This window comes from Littorina saxatilis, linkage group LG1 (genome assembly GCF_037325665.1).
Source record: "Littorina saxatilis isolate snail1 linkage group LG1, US_GU_Lsax_2.0, whole genome shotgun sequence".
NCBI classification, from domain to species: Eukaryota; Metazoa; Mollusca; class Gastropoda; order Littorinimorpha; family Littorinidae; genus Littorina; species Littorina saxatilis.
The window spans coordinates 17538691-17553899 of NC_090245.1; the positions used below are offsets into that span (position 1 = coordinate 17538691).

The following is a 15209-nucleotide window of genomic DNA, read 5'->3' on the forward strand; positions in this document are numbered from 1 at the left end:
TATTCGAAATTCACCGGCGACACAATGGAAGCAGCGGGAACCGAACCGGAAAAGCCGGGAGGAGCAGGGAGTGCAGACGCAACAGCAGAACTATGCCATAGCTGGTGCTGAGGAGTCTGCAAGCCACAACCCGGAGGCCCTAGGCCGGAACCGGAAGTGACAGATGACTGTGCACGACCCGTTTGACCTACATTTCCTGCCCAGGCAGGAAGAGCAGCTGCCGGAAACGGCTGCTGTAGCAGGGCAAGGCTCGAACCGGAAGGGACCATGGGCTGTCCGCAAACCAGTGAACCAACACTTCCGGCCGGAGCCGGAAGCGAAGCTGCCGCAAGCCCTAGGCCGGAACCGGAAGTGACAGATGACTGTGCACGACCCGTTTGACCTACATTTCCTGCCCAGGCAGGAAGAGCAGCTGCCGGAAACGGCTGCTGTAGCAGGGCAAGGCTCGAACCGGAAGGGACCATGGGCTGTCCGCAAACCAGTGAACCAACACTTCCGGCCGGAGCCGGAAGCGAAGCTGCCGCGAACGGCTGCTTACGTAAAGCGCAGCTCGAACCGGATGGGACCATGGTCTGTCCGCAACCAGTGAACCACCACTTCCGGCCGGAGCCGGAAGGAAGCTGCCGCGAACGACTGCTTACGTAAAGAGCAGCTCGAACCGGAGGGGACCATGGTCTGTCCGCAACCAGTGAACCACCACTTCCGGCCGGAGCCGGAAGGAAGCTGCCGCGAACGACTGCTTACGTAAAGCGCAGCTCGAACCGGAGGGGACCATGGTCTGTCCGCAACCAGTGAACCACTACTTCCGGGAACCGGAAGTGCAGCTGCCGCGGACGGCTGCTGCGAGCACATACCTTGTGTCGACCGTATCCCCCAAAGGGACCTGCTCAGGTGCACTCCCGCAAGCGGAAGCCACCGAGCGCCGGCCGAGAAGAGAAACGCCTCCCTGTGCACGGACTCCAGAGCCATCACAGAAGCCAGCAGGCTGGACAGGTGATCAGGAACAAAGGAAGCCAACGACCGAGGGTCGCACACCCCCGGGAGGGAGGCAGAGCTGGAAACAGGGTCCGTCCGCGACATTTCTGTACGAACGAGCGTCCGAATTTCTGGAATCAAAGAAGACAAAAGGCTAGCAACAAGAGCGCCAGCCTCCGGCGCAGGTACAGGGGTAGAAACGGCCGTGGTAGCGGCCACACCCGCCGCCCGCGAGCCAGACGAAGTTTCCTCCGGAGCCTAAATAGGCACAGGAAAAACGAAGTTAGTCTTCGGGTCAGAAAACGTGAACCGTGGGGTTCCTAGCAGAAGAGGTGGAAGCCGAGGACTTAGGTTTAACAGGGCCTTTGCCCCTAACCTCGGCCTTAGCCGCTCGCTTATCTCACTATCAGACATGCTGTCACACGAGAAAAACAAACTACTGAAAATACACAAGTCTCTAGGACGTAAAACTTCAGCAGAATAAACTAGCACTAACGTACCAGCTACAAGCAGCTACCAATGCTACTGGTAAACGCTCAAAGTCCGTAGCACGGACCCAAACTAACCAGCAAAAAACACCACGTGTAAGCGAAAAATGGCGACCAAAATGGCGGCCACAGCAAAAACTACTGAGCAAAATTCGTAAGTCCGCGGACGGAAAAATTCTCAGCAGAATGACAATGCAAACAACAACAAAAAGGAACAATCTCACCGCTAGAAACAGCTATGAGCAGACGGGGAGCCGAGGCCGGTAGGTGTCAAGCAGACAGCAAAACCGGCCTAGGAGCGAAATCAAGCACGACCTGTCTCTCTGGCTGAAAGATGTCGAATGAGGGTGTCTCGTATCGGGTACGAGATCTGTGGCGTGATGCACGCTACGGGAGGCAACCCAGGGTAGCAAGCTTGCTACTTTTTTGCTTGGGTTGCTTCCCTTATACTATAGACGGGATAGCGTTTTTCAGTCAACCTAGCATCTCGACTGCGTCAATGCTAATATGTGACTCGGAGTAAGAATATGTAATTTAATCGTAGTTTACTACGCTCAATGTGTAGTGTAAACAGGTCTGTTAGTAGCTGGTCCAATCAGACACTATGCAAGAATCACAGTAAGATATGTTGTCTGACTTTCAAAATCAATAGGTTAATCTACTGCACCCTCACTGATTTAATGCACCTCTACCGGCCTTCCTGGTAAAATTATCAATTATTATAAATGTTGACGTGCCAATGACTGATACTTTGCCTCAACCCTGCACGCTCATACACACAAACAACAAATTCAAACAGTTCACTGCTAATTTAACACAATCCTCCAAGCCTTTCTGAGTAATCATAGCATTGATTTACTGGCATTCAAAATCTAACCAACATCATGAAGATTCTGACTCACCTGTGCGCAGCTTCATTCTGTTCCAGAGAGATTTTCTGCAAAGTATTTCCATTGATAGGATTCAGGACACGAATGACAGATGCCCACATTCCAGCTCCGGCTTTCGGCGCCCCAAACACGCTCTCTGGTCGATCTTCGTTCAAGAACTGGGCAGCCATTTCTGCAGCCAGCTCCTGTTCTTCTTCTTGGGCAGCTTCAATCATCTCCTGCAAAGTGTGAATGAATAAGCATTGCGATCTGCCATGGTGTGCACCTGTTTACGCTAGATATCCAAAGTGTAATGATATGAAAAACAGCTCGAGCTCTCTCATGACAACATATAACAAGTCGCGTAAGGCGAAATTACTACATTTAGTCAAGCTGTGGAACTCACAGAATGAAACTGAACGCACTGCATTTTTTCACAATGACCGTAGTCCGCCACTTGTGCATAACGGAGTGAAACTGACGAGCCTGTTCAGCGCGGTAGTGGTTTCGCTGTGATGCATAGCACGCTTTTCTGTACCTCTCTTCGTTTTAACTTTCTGAGCGTGTTTTTAATCCAAACATATCATATCTATATGTTTTGGGAATCAGGAACCGACAAGGAATAAGATGAAATTGTTTTTAAATCGATTTTGGAAATTTAATTTTGATCATAATTTTTATCTTTTTAATTTTCAGAGTTTGTTTTAAATCCAAATATAACATATTTATATGTTTTTGGAATCAGGAAATGATGTAGAATAAGATGAACGTAAATTTGGATCGTTTTGTATAAAAAAGTTTTTATTACAATTTTCAGATTTTTTATGACCAAAGTCATTAATTAATTTTTAAGCCACCAAGCTGAAATGCAATACCGAAGTCCGGCCTTCGTCGAAGACTGCTTTACAAAAATTTCAATCAATTTGATTGAAAAATGAGGGTGTGACAGTGCCGCCTCAATTTTTACAAAAAGCTGGATATGACGTCATCAAAAGTATTTATCGAAAAAAAAGAAAAAAACGTCCGGGGATATCATTCCCAGGAACTCTGTCAAATTTCATAAAGATCGGTACAGTAGTTTGGTCTGAATCGCTCTACACACACACACGCACAGACAGACACACACATACACCACGACCCTTGTCTCGATTCCCCCTCTATGTTAAAACATTTAGTCAAAACTTGACTAAATGTAACAAGAAGGGCAAAGCCCATACGACTCACATGCTTGACCTTGACATGGTCAAATAACTAAACCTAGCAATGACATTATACACTAAGAACTGCTTTACACATTTTTCCTACCAAAATACATGTGACCTTGACCCAAGGTCAAGGTCATCCAAGGTCATGCAACACAAAGCTGTTAATTCAAGACATAGGAAGTACAATGGTGCTTATTGGCTCTTTCTACCATGAGATATGGTCACTTTTAGTGGTTCACTACCTTATTTTGGTCACATTTCATAAGGGTCAAAGTGACCTTGACCTTGATCATATGTGACCAAATGTGTCTCATGATGAAAGCATAACATGTGCCCCACATAATTTTTAAGTTTGAAACAGTTATCTTCCATAGTTCAGGGTCTGGATCTGGATCTGGATAACCCGCCTGGGTTGGTGGTTGGCGGGTGCGCCACAGAAGCCGACGACGACTATCAACGTGACGTTTTTTGGGTGTGCGCATCTAAAAGAGTCTTAAGGTCACTTCAAAATATGTATACAATCCAACTTTGAAGAGCTCCTGTGACCTTGACCTTGAAGCAAGGTAAACCAAACTGGTATCAAAAGATGGGGCTTACTTTGCCCTATATATCATATATAGGTGAGGTATTCCATCTCAAAAACTTCAGAGAAAATGGGAAAAATGTAAAAAATAGCTGTTTTTTAGGCAACATTTATGGCCCCTGCGACCTTGACCTTGAAGCAAGGTCAAGATGCTATGTATGTTTTTTGGGGCCTTGTCATCATACACCATCTTGCCAAATTTGGTACTGATAGACTGAATAGTGTCCAAGAAATATCCAACGTTAAAGTTTTCCGGACGGACGTCCGGACGACTCAGGTGAGTACATAGACTCACTTTTGCTTCGCATGCGAGTCAAAAAGCAGAACAAAAGCGGGACCAAAACTTATCTCTTACAGCCTTGCCAGATAACCTCCTACAATGCAAAAATAAAGGCAAACCAATCCCATCAATGGCAAAGGTCTTCCTTCTACCTACTGTATAGTCAGACGGGGAAAGTTGCATAATAACTCTGTGTCCATCTAGACAAAATATCCAAAGAAAAGGTACTAAAAATGGCCAAAAGACCAGTTCACTTGATGTCTCGCAACATCCTTGTTTCAAAGAAGCACCATTCCACAGAAAGGCACTATAACTGAAAATGTGTAAAAAGGCCCATGAGACAAACCTCGGCCATCTGCTGCTTGCGCTGCTGTTTGGTCTCCTCTGTGTAGGTGTTGTGGTCGGTCTCGATGACGATGAGGTTGGATGACTCTGGGTGAATGACGAACCTGCGAGGTGTATACTGCAGGGGCCATGACACCTGGTTGAACACTGCTCCTAGTTTCTCCAATGCCAAAATTCTATGGGACGAAACAGAACAAACAATTACAGTATGTCCTTTTCTTTCTGCCACACACAATCAAGTACACAGTCTAGAGACATAGTGCTTGCTGCCGCGCGAGCCGAGAAAATGTTCCCTATTTATCTTTGCTGTGCCGGCAGCAAAACCGCTCCGCGCGGAGGTGTTTCCAGACACATCGTTCGTAGGGTGTACAGGCACACTCAAACCTCGTAGCATGTAGTATTTCTATTAAGTTTTTACTTTACTTCAAACTTAATAAACAGTTATCCATTCTGACCCAAGTTCTTAGAATCGAAATTTCAATAATTAATTTTCATTTAATTAATATACTTACCCAACTCACATATATAGCATTAACTTCCGTTTGATGCTTAGACATTGAAGAACAGACCCTGGTAACAGGGGGAGGTAACTCCCAAAACAAAACAAAACCTTGAAGTCAAGGCCCTGGTAGTTACCTCCCCTCACCCACATGCATGGGTATAGTCATTCCCAATGAAACACCACCATCAACCATTAATAACGATTGCGGGGTAGGTTGAGAGGGAATTTACTATGTGAGTACATAACCTCTCCACAGCAAGCCCTTTGTAGTGCCTCCATCGTGGCGACAGGCGTGAACTGGGTACCGAAAGGCCCCAGGCTGAACTACAAGGACTCGGAGGAGGTTGGCCCCTAGACGTGTGGCATGCAGGCCCACCGGCGTGTGGATACGCCCTGGTGCCCACGAACCAACCCCCAACTATGGGTTAAATAGGCTCGTCAACCCTGGAAGGCAGCTGTCCTGGGAGAAGATCACTCCAAAATTAAAACGAGGGCAGAGGAGGCTCACTATCCCTGCAAGGAAACTCCTCTAGGAGAAGGACCACTCCAAATTTAAACCCACGTAGTCCCCCGAAGACGGAAGACATCGGCCATTAGGCGGGGAGCAGACCGGATGTCTACGCTTACTACGACTACGACGACGACTATGTGAGTTGGGTAAGTATATTAATTAAATGAAAATTTATTATTGAAATTTTCGATTAAATCACATATTCTTACTCCAACAGATTGCTAGAAAAGGTGGTGGGAAACTCACTTATTTCTGGTAAGAATCCGGCCTGCTTCAACCATGACTGGAAAGCAACTACTACCGTCCCGGCGGGTACTAGAAAAACCCGCAGAAAGTAGTTTAAGAAAGACGTCTTAAAAACACCGCTCTGAGGCCGTTCGAGATTTTGCCTGGTCGCAGAACCGCCAAATAAGCGGCCCAAGCTCTGGCCCCATGAGTTCTAGGAGAACGCAGAGGAAGGACTGAACGCCCCCCCCCCCTCCCCCCCATTTGACTGGCACACTCATAAGCTTGTTGAATGAGTGTGGAAGCCCATCTAGTCAGCGCTGTTTTGCAATAATTTGCTTCTATCCGTTTAAAACGAAAGAACCTAAGATTCTGGTCTGGCACTCCAAAAGGAGCCATGCAAGACGAGTATGTTCAAAATACTCAATATCTTGCGCGAGACCCGAAAAAGCATGTAATTCGCTGCCCCTTAAAGGAAGGCTTGCATCTCTCAATAATTCTATGGCTCTTAACCAAAAGAACTCTAAAAAGAGGAAGAAATCCCAAGCTGGGACTGATGTTCTAATGACAAATGAATTGAGGACAGGGCCCTTTCCACGCCGGGCGTAGAAAGGGGAATGTCTTGTCTAGTTCTGACGACGTTTCTCAAAACTGATGAAACACCGTCTGCCATCAACAAACAAAAGCTCGTAGAACATCCTAGCATCCTCCTGAACTGGAGAAAGCTAAAGCTGATGCCCAAATTCTAGAATCGTGCACTATTGCAGGTGCTGGAGGAAGGGCTGACTGCCCCCCCCCCCCCCCCCTTTTGGTTGTAACCACTCATGGATTGCTAATGATGGTTAAAAAAAACACCAGATAAGGTCAACTTAGATAAATAACCCTTTTCACATAAAGTCTGTTGAGACCTGAGTGAAAAACCTTAAGGTTCGTGAGTTACGTCTTCCGGATAACCGGAAAGAGCGCCAACCTCACTGACCAGTCTTGATCGTGGCTGACGAAAAGAGTGAACAATCTCTTGCAATCAGCTAGACCAGGAAGACAGTCCTAACTCAAAAGAGAGCTGTGAAAGTTCAGAAGACAACAAGACATGTCTTTCAAGGCGAACGAGTAATGAAAAAACGAACCTGTGCGTCTCCCACTTGAAAAAAACAAAAAGAGTTCCAAATGACCAAAAGTGTAACACCCTCCGAGGAGTGAAGCACTAAAAGATTATGGCTTGAGTAAACCACAGCACCATAGTCCCATGAGGTAGACGCTAATTGTTCGTAATGAACCAGAGGCAAGAACCTTGTCCCTTGTTCAATGGATAGAGGCATGACAAAATGTCGAAAAAACATCTGGCATTTTCTAGACTCCTTACAAAGAAGAGTCGAAAGAAACGTCTTAAAGCCGAAAACAAAGGAAATAATTTGCAGTTTCGGCGAGTATGCAACCTCTCATCAAAAGATGAACCGAGATTGCTCATCAACAAACCAATGCGGCTTAAGTAAAAGCGGAAAAAGTCTTAACTTAATTTTCACTAGCAAGTAGCCATGAAATTTAATCGATCTTCTTCTTCAGCGTTCCAGACTGATTGTCTGGTTACGTGTGAGCTCGTTTGCCCATTTGGGTTCCCCACACTATACTCTGAGAGCATAGTCAGCTTCACTCCGCTTTCGTTGAGTAGGCATGCTGGGTATTTTTGTGTTTCCATAACCCACCGAACTCTGACATGGATTACAGGATCTTTTCCGTGCGCACTTGGTCTTGTGCTTGCGTGTACACACGAAGGGGGTTAAGTCACTAGCAGGTCTGCACAGAAGTTGGCCTGGGAGATCGGAAAAATCTCCACTCTTAACCCACCAGGCGGCAGCGACCGGGATTCGAACTCACGACCTCCCAATTAGGAGGCCGACGTCTTACCACCTCGCCACTGCGCCCGTCATTTAATCGATCAAGGATGGAAGCAAGCGTCATAGTGGGTGCTTGCTGTAGTGCCGAACATGGAACGATCAGTGCCTAAGGCTGTCCACTCAGAACTGATTAGGACGAACTCTCTAGGTGACCGTTAAAACATAATGCCAAGTATGTGAAGCCTCGAGAAAGCGTGAAGCCCGCAAGGCCTAGGAGATAGACGTCAGCTCTAGAAAGGCGTGACCGATCTCCTCCCGATAAACGAGTGATACCTGAGTAAAAGATATCAAAGTCCTCATCGGTGGGAAAAAAGCTCATGGTAGAGCATAAGTGTTCCTGAAGTTCCTTAAACTTATAAGGGACACTCATCCTCCTATGAACCGAGGCTGTGAACCCAGCCTGATCCAATCGGTTAGCCAAAAGTAGGCTACTGCCGGTGCATGACCTGCTTTGAGTGTCTACCCAAGCAAGACCGAGCGTATGTCGCAGTACTGCTTTCTGCGTTAAGAGTCCAAGTCTAACAAAGACAAGGACTCTTCCTTCTTCTTCTTCCGCGTTCGACGAAAGACAAGGACTCATAATCCTCATGGGTTGTGACAGAAAAAGCCAATGAATGACCATGGCTATGAACTGGACCGTCGTTACCCGCCGAGTATGTTAGACAAGAGTGCCATAAACCGGCAGTCCTGTTGCCCTCAAACTGACTTTAAATACTTCTTGCCAAGACAGAAGAAGTTAAAAGAAAGTCCGAACGAACTCCTTGAGGACAAAAATGTGTGAACCCGAAGGCTGACAGCTGTCGTGAATGACCTTCTCGCTACTTGAATTGAGAGTCTGTCATCTGCTTTCTAACCTAAGTAGAATGCTGATCAGATTCGTAGTAATCCTGAGTAGCAGCAGGAAACGACAAAATTGTTTCCTGATAAAAAGAGATGGTCGGTGTGATCGGCGAAATGGAAATCGAAAAGTCCAACTGTCCACAAGTTATCCTCTCCAGTCAATGCATAATCAGATGGAGATAGTACGAGGAAGCTGCGATTCTGGTTGTACGTCAGCAACCGAAAGTGCAGAAATCACGATGGCCGAAGCCTGGTGTGACATGAACAAAATGGCTGAAAGCCGTAGTGCCCGTAGGTCAGTCTGCTTGTAGCCAATTGACTGCATATCAAAAGTCAAAACAGAAATCAAAGAAAGACTGGTCAGCATAACCGGAAACTGGGAAGCCAATCTGCCAAAAGGCTCCAAAGACGAAGTGTCCTCAGGAAAAATCTGGAAGTTAATTTCGCCGCCAAATCAAGAGTCACCATGTCCATGAGTTTGGCCGAAAAACCAGAACACGTCTGTTCATCGCTGAAAGACCAAAAGTCAGACGCGGAGACAGACGCAAGCCGTATTCATAGATGCCATCACGTACAGACCCTCACCATCCGAGACAGCCGAAGCGGAACCGGAAGTAAGATACAGGGCATCACTGCCCCCAACGACCAGGGCCCTGACTTCAAGGTTTTGTTTTGTTTTGGGAGTTACCTCTCCCTGTTACCAGGGTCTGTACTTCAATGTCTAAGCATCAAACGGAAGTTAATGCTATATATGTGAGTTGGAGTAAGTATATGTGATTTAATCAAAGCTCTAACAATGCTAGTTCAGGATTTTTATCCAGTTGTCAACTTCTTCTAAACTGTTGTGCAACAAACTGATTCAAAAACACTGACAAAGAACGATGAAAGTGTTTCTGGCATAAAGACTGAGGTCAGATCTAGTCCGATTTGTCAGCAGATCAAATAGATCAGGACAGTAAGAATGATCATCATTTCTCATCTTGATGCAAACGAGCGATATTGTTTTAGATAACCTTGGTAGTACAGACCACACTATATTTCATGAAACAGAAGATCCTGTTTTCAGAGGTGGGGTTGTTTCTTTTTTTTCATTGAACCACACAAGCTCCCAACTTACCATTTTTAAAATCATTTCAGAAAAATGAAGTTCTCAATCTGTTCCCAACCCAAGTTCTTAAAATTAAACTCTTGTCTCTAAAAATGCTAGTTCCGGGTTTGTATCCAGTTGTCAAGTCCTTCTAAACTGTTGTGCAACAAACTGATTCAAAGACACTGACAAAGAATTATGAAAGTGTTTCTGGCATAAAAGTTGAGGTCAGATCTGGTGCCGATTGTCAGCAGATCACATAGATCAGGACAGCTAGGGTGATCATCATTTCTCATCTTGATGCAAACGAGCGATAATGTTTTAGATAACCTTTACAGACCACATTGTTTTTCATGAAACTGAAGGTCCCGTTTTCAGAAGTGAGGTTGTTTCTTTTCTTTCATTAAAGGCACAGTGCAGCTTACAGCCTTCGTTTTGCGTTTTTGTTGCAGCTGAGTGCATTTACAGTTCAAAAATCCTCCTATGGTAGTAAAATAAACCCAAAACTACCCAACGACAACATCTGTGAAGCTCGACAGTTTCTTGTTCACGCGAGTGCATAAATTAACCCAGTTATTACGTGGTGTTTGGTCGGAGTTCGATTCAACTGAGTGATTCCGGCCTCCATTTTGTTTTACACAAACTCACGATGACGTCTGACATAGTTTGCTAGTGACGTGTCTTTTTGTGCATGATGTGGTGATCTACCTGATCTAAATTTAGATCCAAAAATAGGTCAAGACCAGCCGGGTCTGAGTACGAAATTAATTCGTAAAAAAAATCGCAGTTCTTGACTCTTTGGGTGCAAGTCAATGAAACTTGGTAGTTCTTCTAACGGATAGCTGCCTGAGGTATGACTTAAAGCCCCAGGGGCTCCGTGCACCTCAATTTGACAAGTTCAGTACCTTTAAACCACACAAGCTCCCAACTTACCATTTTTAAAATCATTTCAGAACAAGAAGGGCAAAGCCCATACGACTCACATGCTTGACCTTGACATGACCTTGACCTTCAGGGTCAAGGTCAAATAACTAAACCTAGCAATGACATCATACACTAAGAATTGCTTTAAACATTTTTCCTACCAAAATACATGTGACCTTGACCCAAGGTCATCCAAGGTCATGCAACACAAAGCTGTTAATTCAAGACATAGGAAGTACAATGGTGCTTATTGGCTCTTTCTACCATGAGATATGGTCACTTTTAGTGGTTCACTACCTTATTTTGGTCACATTTCATAAGGGTCAAAGTGACCTTGACCTTGATCATATGTGACCAAATGTGTCTCATGATGAAAGCATAACATGTGCCCCACATAATTTTTAAGTTTGAAACAGTTATCTTCCATAGTTCAGGGTCAAGGTCACTTCAAAATATGTATACAATCCAACTTTGAAGAGCTCCTGTGACCTTGACCTTGAAGCAAGGTAAACCAAACTGGTATCAAAAGATGGGGCTTACTTTGCCCTATATATCATATATAGGTGAGGTATTGAATCTCAAAAACTTCAGAGAAAATGGGAACAAGAAGGGCAAAGCCCACACGACTCACATGCTGAACAGACCTTGATCTTTCTTTCAGAATAATTTTACAATAAAACTGAGAAAAACAATATTTTACACATTTTTCCTACCAAAATACATGTGACCTTGACCCAAGGTCAAGGTCATGCAACACAAAGCTGTTAATTCAAGACATAGGAAGTACAATGGTGCTTATTGGCTCTTTCTACCATGAAATATGGTCACTTTTAGTGGTTCACTACCTTATTTTGGTCACATTTCATACGGGTCAAAGTGACCTTGACCTTGATCATATGTGACCAAATGTGTCTCATGATGAAAGCATAACATGTGCCCCACATAATTTTTAAGTTTGAAACAGTTATCTTCCATAGTTCAGGGTCAAGGTCACTTCAAAATATGTATACAATCCAACTTTGAAGAGCTCCTGTGACCTTGACCTTGAAGCAAGGTAAACCAAACTGGTATCAAAAGATGGGGCTTACTTTGCCCTATATATCATATATAGGTGAGGTATTCAATCTCAAAAACTTCACAGAAAATGTGGAAAATGTGAAAAATAGCTGTTTTTTAGACAACATTTATGGCCCCTGCGACCTTGACCTTGAAGCAAGGTCAAGATGCTATGTATGTTTTTTGGGGCCTTGTCATCATACACCATCTTGCCAAATTTGATACTGATAGACTGAATAGTGTCCAAGAAATATCCAACGTTAAAGTTTTCCGGCTGGCCGGCCAGCCGGCTGGCCGGACGGATGGACGGACAGACGGACGACTCGGGTGAGTACATAGACTCACTTTTGCTTCGCATGTGAGTCAAAAATGGGAAAAATAGCTGTTTTTTTAGGCAACATTTATGGCCCCTACGACCTTGACCTTGAAGCAAGGTCAAGATGCTATGTATGTTTTTTTGGGCCTTGTCATCATACACCATCTTGCCAAATTTGGTACTGATAGACTGAATAGTGTCCAAGAAATATCCAACGTTAAAGTTTTCCGGACGGACGGACGACTCGGGTGAGTACATAGACTCACTTTTGCTTCGCATGTGAGTCAAAAATGAAGTTCTCAATCTGTTCCCAACCCAAGTTCTTAAAATTAAACTCTTGTCTCTAAAAATGCTAGTTCCGGGTTAGTATCCAGTTGTTAAGTCCTTCTAAACTGTTGTGCAACAAACTGATTCAAAGACACTGACAAAGAATTATGAAAGTGTTCCTGGCATAAAAGTTGAGGTCAGATCTGGTGCCGATTGTCAGCAGATCACATAGATCAGGACAGCTAGGGTGATCATCATTTCTCATCTTGATGCAAACGACCGATAGTGTTTTAGATAACCTTGGTAGTACAGACCACATTGTTTTTCATGAAACTGAAGGTCCAGTTTTCAGAGGTGGGGTTGTTTCTCTTTTTCCATTAAACCACACAAGCTCCCAACTTATCATTTTTAAAATCAATTAAGAAAAAGTTCTCAATCTGTTACCAACCCAAGTTCTTAAAATTAAACTCTACAGGCTGAGGTCAGATCTGGTGCCGATTGTCAGCATATCACATTGATCAGGACAGCTAGGGTGATCATCATTCCTCATATTGATGCAAAACAAGCAATGTTTTAGATGACCTTGGTAATGGTAGTACAGACCACACTATTTTTATTTATTTCTACTTAGAAGTTTCCAACTTACCATTTTTAAAATCAGTTCAGAAAGATTAACCTACCAATCACCATTCCACCCCCAATAACAACCATAGACACTGATGTTAATCCGTCGCGATATAACCTTGAATGGTTGAAAACGACATTAAACACCAAATAAACAAAGAAAGAAAGACACTGATGTTAATGCTGTAGTGCTGAGGAAACCAACCTGAGAGTGTTTGTTGAAATGGCCACGATGCCCTCAGGACACTGCTCTGAAGCAAAACCTGAGGCGTACTCCAGAGTCTCGTAGGAGAGGGGAGTCAGGTGGAAACGGGACTGATATGTGTAGCTGAGCCAGGTACGACTCGACATGGCCAAAACCTGCAAAACGAACAATACTTAAAAACCTTTGTTGTCTCTGTTATAACTACCGCCAAGTATATCAATAAAAACTGCGACACTAACAGAAGAAGATACGATGAAGGTAAAACCTTTGTTGTCTCTGTTATAACTACCGCCAAGTATATCAATAAAAACTGCGACACTAACAGAAGAAGATACGATGAAGGAAATGTGAACAAGGAGGAAGCTGACAAATAAGGAGATACAATAAAAGCTGTCGGAAAAGAAAATATCCACATTTTCACAAACATACACACAAACATAAACAGGCAGACAGAAACAAGCTTACACATATTTCATACTTACAGCTTCAGAGCCCTGCATGGAAATACGGAAGAGCTTGACTGCCCTAGAACCCAAGTAACGTGTGCGTGTGTCAGACAGATCGCCAGTTACTGTGTCCAATACCGTCCGCAGCAGTACACCGTTCTGTCAAAATAAACAAATCACAGTAATAAGCCAACAAATTCTGCTGAGGTTATGTTCTACATTACGGAGCTAGAGTTAAACGTAAGACTGATGATGAAGTATTAACTTGCCAAAATGATTCAGATAAGTTTTGCAAAAAATATGAATATCAATGTCAGTTACACTGCATGCGACAAAGCATCAGAATCTTTCCTCAATTTGTCCGTCTGAATTCTGAAAGACTACCATGTACACACACACAAATGCAGAAAGGTTCACACGCATGTACATAATGCGGGCAGTCCTTACCTGCAGACCAATGTTGAGATAGAGGCCTCCCACTGTTCCTGTTTCTCCAGTTTCTTCCTTGGCTTCAGTGCCACCCATCTCCACGATGCAGAGAGACTCTGAGGGTGCTGGCAATGCTTGCATGCTGAGTGGGGACAGGCAGTCCTGCATCAACATACAAAATACTCATTAAATCGTCAACAGTTACAGTCGAATGTCCATAACAACCGCCCAAGGGAATAATCAAAAGTGGTCCTTGCAGACAGGTGGTCGCTATGAAATGGTGAATGACAAGAGACAAAACTTGTTGATGATTCGTTAGTGTTAAATGCTCATCCAAAACACAGTTCTTTTATTTTGTTGGGGGGTGGGGCTGGTGATGGGGTCTACAAGGCAGAGAGTGAACAACAGCACACTCACATTGGGATCCAGGGAAATGATCCTGACAGTGTCGTCTGCCAGACCAACAGCCAAGAAGCGACATCTCTGCTCTCCAACAGGTACACGGCCCAAAGCCATGCACACAACGTCTGATGACATCTCCTTGCGCTCTGTGTACTCGTTCAGCTGACCTGTCTGTGGGCAGAAATGATTCCCTTTTTTAACACAAAAAAGACACACAATCAGTACTTACTCTAAAGAATGCAGGGCAGATAAAGTGCCTATCAAAAACATACTACATGAAGTTATCATCTGATATCAAAATGTCACTGTCAGCATAATGTGTCAGGGAAACAAGGCCAGGGAAAACTCTGGCGCAACAAGCAATGAACTCAGCTGGTCAATGCCCTAACAACAACAACCACCACCTGTCAAACACCAAGAAACTCATCACTGGCTGCAAAAGGCAAGACCACAAAAATGTGTGTAGCTTTCAATACAAGTACTGTTTCAAACCTTCACAACAATGCACAATATATTGCTACTTACTGGGTCCATTTCGAAGTACACCAGTTCTCCTCCTGTGAGAGCGATGACCACCTGTCGCTGGTTGACAGCACACTTTGTAATGTTTTTCTTGCCTGGTGTTCTCCACTCGTTCACACGCTTGTCTGCTCTGATGTGACGGATACCATCCGGGTAGATCTGCATTCACACAGCCAGAAAATATGTTAACTTTTGATTTCACCAGTATGACAA

General features: G+C 44.4%; 1 protein-coding gene across 1 annotated transcript in view; it reads right to left on the reverse strand.

Annotated features, from left to right (window-relative positions):
• The window catches only part of LOC138963237 (splicing factor 3B subunit 3-like), a 57236-nt gene that overhangs the window by 20099 nt on the left and 21928 nt on the right, over positions 1 to 15209 (reverse strand). Inside the window, exons 14-20 of the mRNA XM_070335298.1 lie at positions 15000 to 15155; positions 14490 to 14645; positions 14091 to 14234; positions 13680 to 13802; positions 13198 to 13352; positions 4747 to 4921; positions 2366 to 2571 (exon numbers count right to left, since the gene is read on the reverse strand). Of these exons, the coding sequence (XP_070191399.1) occupies positions 2366 to 2571; positions 4747 to 4921; positions 13198 to 13352; positions 13680 to 13802; positions 14091 to 14234; positions 14490 to 14645; positions 15000 to 15155 (1115 nt within the window). The remainder of the gene's footprint in view (positions 1 to 2365; positions 2572 to 4746; positions 4922 to 13197; positions 13353 to 13679; positions 13803 to 14090; positions 14235 to 14489; positions 14646 to 14999; positions 15156 to 15209) is intronic.